We start from the raw sequence: 5,329 nt of genomic DNA on the forward strand, positions 1-5,329 counted from the left end.
AATGTTTAACTGATTGTGGTATTGGGATGTGGATGGATGTCTTTGGTCCACATTTCACCAACTGTTGAGGCTCTAACATCAGTAGAAGCTGATGAGGTGAAGCTGGACCAGACCAGGTTCCAGGTCCCAAAAAGGCTCAGAATTGTCCTACACGACTCAAAATGTCTCCAAAATGATCCAAAAATTACCATAGTGTCCTAAAATTGACAGAAAATTATCCAAATGTTGTCCAAAACTGACAGAAAATTGTCCTAAACAACTTAAAATTGTTTAAAATTAATAAAAATTTGGCCCAAAAATACTCAAAATCGTCCATATGAACAATAATGAATAATCATTGGCAACTTAAAATGGGAAAAAAAGTGCAAAATGTTCCAACCCAGCCTGGTGTTGATCCAGAAAGTTCCTGTCAGTGTCTGTCTATGGATGGATCCATGGTTCTACTAGAATCCAGTCTCTGGTCACATTTCACCAGCTGTTGATCATCAGCCTGGATGTGTTGAACTTGCGCTGACGGTGTTTCTCCTGCAGGCTGGTAAAGGCATCCTGCGTACGATGAGGGCGTCCAACGATGCCGTGGCCGATCTCGTCCCCGTCGACGTCGTCATCAACGCCACGCTGGCTGCAGCCTGGTTCTCCGGATCTCAGGCCAGGTTGGACGACCAAACATTCTTTCATACGTCTCGTGCTCAAGTTCTGTTGAAATGGCGTCTTTTGGATGTAGAATCCGGCTGAGTTGCTCTGAAACCTTCCCTCCTGACTGCAGGCCTAAAAACATCCTCGTCTACAACTGCACGACCGGAGGGATCAACCCGTTCCACTGGGGGGAAGTCGGTATGTTTTCTTACATGAACACGGCCTGTAAAATCCCCCGACAATAGCAGCTTAAGCACCAAACCACAAACCCTGGTTGTAACCTGATCCTCTGGCTGCCACACCCAGACTCTGTTCACCGGTTGCTTTAAGGCACTGGTGTGGGGCAGGAACATGACAGAGTTTTCTTAGATGATCTAATCTGCATCTGAAGTGGCACACACGTCTTATCAATAAAACACACTCAGGACGCAAAGTGATATTCAATCAAACACTAAAACTGCTTTAATAGACCCCCTTTCTTTTTTTTAACTTGATGATATAAAGAAAAATATAAAATCTCGTGTTTTTCGCATGAAATTACATTAACAGATGTTGGGGAATACAACAGTATTTGCATTATTACTGTTGTTATTTTATTCAGCCTTTTTAAGCTCCAGTGGGAGAATCTGATAAGCGTAAGGGTTTAAACTAAAGAGACCATCTCTTTTTGTTCCATTTATGAAAAAGATCCATCAAACATGAAAAGCTATATCGGAGTTGTTGAAGGAGTTCTCGTCCATGTTGAGCAGCTTTTTTTCACTGTGGGATAGTTGCAGAAAAAAATCACAAACAAATCAAATGGAAAGAAAACTATAAGCAAAATAATAAACTGAGTGTTAGCTTAAATGCTAAAGTTCAGTTGGAGATAAAATGGGAACTCGTCCATGTGAGCAGTTAGCTCAGGAGCTTCTTGTGATGTCGACATTTAAGAACAACACATTCAAGAAGTTCCGCCTATAAAAAGCTAAAACCGAACCTGGTTTAAGTTTGGCTGCAGCGATGCTCTGCTCCCGGTGCTCCTGCCACATCTAGAACCCTCCCGGGAAGTCCTGCTCTGACCACTTGCACATTTTGTGATTCCACCGTGGACCTCAAACTTGAGAGCGAACATTAACTTCTGATGTCGAACTGATGCAACTTTAATGTGGAGGATCGTCTCCGGAGACCAGAGGTGGGTCTGCGACTACCGTCCGGAGAAGAAACAGCCGTCCTTAAGGTGGAAGGTCAGGTCAGGAGCCTGCTCGTTGTTTCCTTCAGCACTGATGTGGTTTTGCATCTTGAATCCAGAGTCGCCCTGTTGAGTTCTACTGGAAGTGTCTGAGGTAGACCACACACAGTGCATGGCAGAACCAACACAATCATCACTTCCCACCCGTCCTGCTCGCCAGACTGGCCTATAAGTCACTTCTTTCTCTTTCCAAAATGAAATTAAAGGGCACATTTAGGCGATCTAGCATCGTTGCTGATGCTGCTTGAGTTTCTTACTGAATGTGACTTCGGGGAGCGTTCCAAATGTGGCGGGAGCACTGGGAGGCAGCCCAAAAACATCACTTTGACGGGGATTGTGGCCAAATTTGAACAGAACCGGAACTTCCTGATTGCATCTCATTTCAATAGATCATGTCGGGGAGATTGTTGTGCCAAATAACTGCTGCCTTTGTAAATTAGAATTCAGTTTATTGCCAAGCAGCTCCTTACATAAGAGATATTTGACTTTTGGTGCATAGCAGTTGAATCGAGGCGGGTAGAACAAATAGACACTTGAAGCTTTTGTTTTGAATTGGATTACACAATGTTTTTTGTTAGTTTTTTGGTTGTTCTTTCAATAAATTGTAGCATCAGAGGCACAAAAGTTTAATATCTGGAGTAGTTTCAGTAAATCAAGGTCACAGATGAAGTCTGTTTTTCAGCAGATATGCAAAGTTTGAAAGTTTTTGGGTTTTTTTGGGAGCAGGACAAAACTGTTTGGCTAATCAATAACCTGTATGAGAAATGTTTGTATAGATTCTCAGTCATCCAGTCTTGGTTGTCCAAGGAGCTTCAGTAGAACGCAACTTCTTCAGTTCTTCTACAGTTCTGAACTGAAATGAAGAAGCCTCTGAAACTTCTTCAGGAACCTAAATGAGAAGTCCGGCTGGTTCTACTGAAGCTTCTAGGATGTATCAGGAATCTTCAGCTGCTCATTGACGCCTTGTGTTGAACAACCTTCTCTTCTTAGAGTACCATGTAATATCCACATTCAAGAGGAACCCCCTTGAGCAGGCCTTCCGTCGGCCCAATGTTAATCTCACATCCAATCACCTAATCAATCAGTACTGGATCGCCGTGAGCCACAAAGCTCCGGCCTTCCTCTATGATCTGTACCTCAGGCTGATTGGACGAGAACCCAGGTAACCTCACCTCATCGCCGACTCGGACCGACCCGCGCCGCTGCTGTTCTAACGACAAAACCCGACACAAACCTGCTGCTTCACTCCTCTCACTCTGCTGTTAGCGTAGCAGCCTGACGTCGTAGCCGCAGCGTGTCAAAGATGCTTGTGTGCCGTTTTGTTGGACCTGAAGGGTGCATAACCCAGCTGCCCTCCTGAGCACAGGATGGACGGGTTCTGCACTCTTTGCTACTTGCAATGTTCATATTTTCGGTTGAGTTTCCAAAAGCTTTGACGGACTCGGGTCGTCTCAGATCAGCTCATAAATGGACTGAGGTGGACTTTAGTTCGCGGATGCCTTTTGGGAACTCGACTCGGGTGTTGGCTCTTTGTGAAAATCCTCTGCTAGCTTGTAAGTTGCACCAAGAATGAGAACTGGATCCAGTTCAATGTAGAGATGTCCCGATCCGATCAGCCCGATCCTTCAAGTGTCACAAATGGAGAGAGCAATCAGTGGCAGAATGCTAGCGGTGCAAATTCTAAATAGTTTTCTAAATCAATAACTGGCAGCGTTATCGATCAATGATGGATAAATTAATACCACAAACTGACCCCAGTGGACAGTCGTCCTTTGCTGATGTTGCTGTTTTTGTAAATGGACGCTTGATTAGTGCTGCAAAGGAGGATCTGTTATCTATGCCGCTGGACCACAGCACCACCTACCTAAATGCATGATCGATAAAAAGTGTGACTTATCGCTTTAAAGGGTGGCTCCATCCAAAGTAGCACTTTCTGTCCAACTGCCTATAGTTTAAAGGCTGATTCCAAGCAAAATACTACTACTTTTGGTTTTTAATCCAAGCAAAATACTACTTTCTGTCCAACTTCCTGTAGTTTTAAAGGTTTATTCTAAGCAAGATACTACTTTTTTTGCTAGCGTCTGTGGGCTGGAAAAGTTAGCTCCCCTTTGGAGTAGACAAGAGGTCACCATGTTGTTTCTACTACTACTGAAAGTGCTTCTCATCATTCCTGGTTTGTGTTGAGTTCTGGTTGGAGCTCATGAACCTCCTCAGAGTCTCTGTCATGGTCCCGTTGCTGCTAAACTCCCACAATGCTCTCTGCTGCCAACATAAACTGTAGTCTGAGTGACGCCTTCTCTGGTCTCTACAGCATTAAACAGTGAGAGGCTCCACCTGGTGGAACAACCAGGTACTACAGCTGGTCTACGATACATTTTCTGTAGAGGATACAGGTTTTCTCCATTAATTACCAAATAGTAAATGGATCGGAGGCAGAACTCTTGATCGGGACATTCCTACATCCATGTTGTGGTGCTAATAAGAGGCTAGCAGGGTCGAAGCCTTCACTCAGGGCCGGCATCTTGCTTTGTATTAATGTAGGAGGAGGAAACGCACATTCTTCTTCTTCATCTCGTCCTCTGTGTCCTCGTTGTCCCGTCATGTGTATCTCTCTCCTACAGAATACTGTATAAACATGACCTTCAAGACCAATCCCTTAGAGCAAGCCTTCAGAAGGCCCAATGTCAATCTGCGCTCCAACCCCTTTACTAATCAGTACTGGACCACCGTCAGCCACACTCTGCCGGCTCTGCTCTATGACGGCTATCTCAGGCTGATGGGCCGCAAGCCCCGGTAAGGTTTCAACTGCCCCCTCAACTCCGTCCCAGTCGGCCCTTCACGTGTTCCCCACATGTTCCCCACATGTTCCCCACATGTTCCCCACATGTCCCCCACATGTCCCTACCTGTTCCCCACATGTTCCCCACATGTTCCCCACATGTTCCCTACCTGTTCCCCACATGTTCCCAGCCTCCATAAAGCCCTTTTCAGACATGGTAAATGTCACTTTGCTGCTTCGTCAGTCTGTTCATATTCAGACATTTTCCACTTTAAGGTTCCTCACGGCTTCATTTAGACGCCCCTGAGTCGTCCCGTCTCCTCGTTGGGGAATAATTTGCAAGTAATTAACTGTTTATTTAAATAAGTTAGACATGGGTTGTCGAGGGCAAAAAATGGCCAAAAACCGCAATAAAAACCTAATAATGATAATCCTCTGAACTCCAAAACCCGCCAGCAGGTTCGAAAGACTTCACTTTTTAAAAAATCACCAAAGTTACACCAGAAACTGTCAAAACTAAACTTCTTGAACTTCTCTGACGTGTCGTGTTGTCCGTGAACTTGACCAAATCTAAGATTAAAGTCATGATATTTGATCAAAGTCACTCAAAAGTTCAATACGTTTTCAGCTACACTGCAGACAGCGTTTACACAGAGAGAAGAGACGAGTATGAAAACTATCTAGAA

General features: G+C 44.5%; 1 protein-coding gene across 1 annotated transcript in view; it reads left to right on the forward strand.

Annotated features, from left to right (window-relative positions):
- Positions 1–4,768, forward strand: part of LOC103368677 (fatty acyl-CoA reductase 1) — a 29,598-nt gene extending 24,830 nt beyond the window's left edge. Inside the window, exons 7-9 of the mRNA XM_008297118.1 lie at positions 532–653; positions 767–834; positions 4,486–4,768. Coding sequence (XP_008295340.1) covers positions 532–653; positions 767–834; positions 4,486–4,661 — 366 coding nt within the window. The 3' untranslated portion in view covers positions 4,662–4,768. The remainder of the gene's footprint in view (positions 1–531; positions 654–766; positions 835–4,485) is intronic.
- The last annotated feature ends 561 nt before the right edge of the window (positions 4,769–5,329 follow it).

The sequence above is a fragment of the Stegastes partitus genome, unplaced genomic scaffold (assembly GCF_000690725.1).
Source record: "Stegastes partitus isolate 25-593 unplaced genomic scaffold, Stegastes_partitus-1.0.2 Scaffold1187, whole genome shotgun sequence".
NCBI classification, from domain to species: domain Eukaryota; kingdom Metazoa; phylum Chordata; class Actinopteri; family Pomacentridae; genus Stegastes; species Stegastes partitus.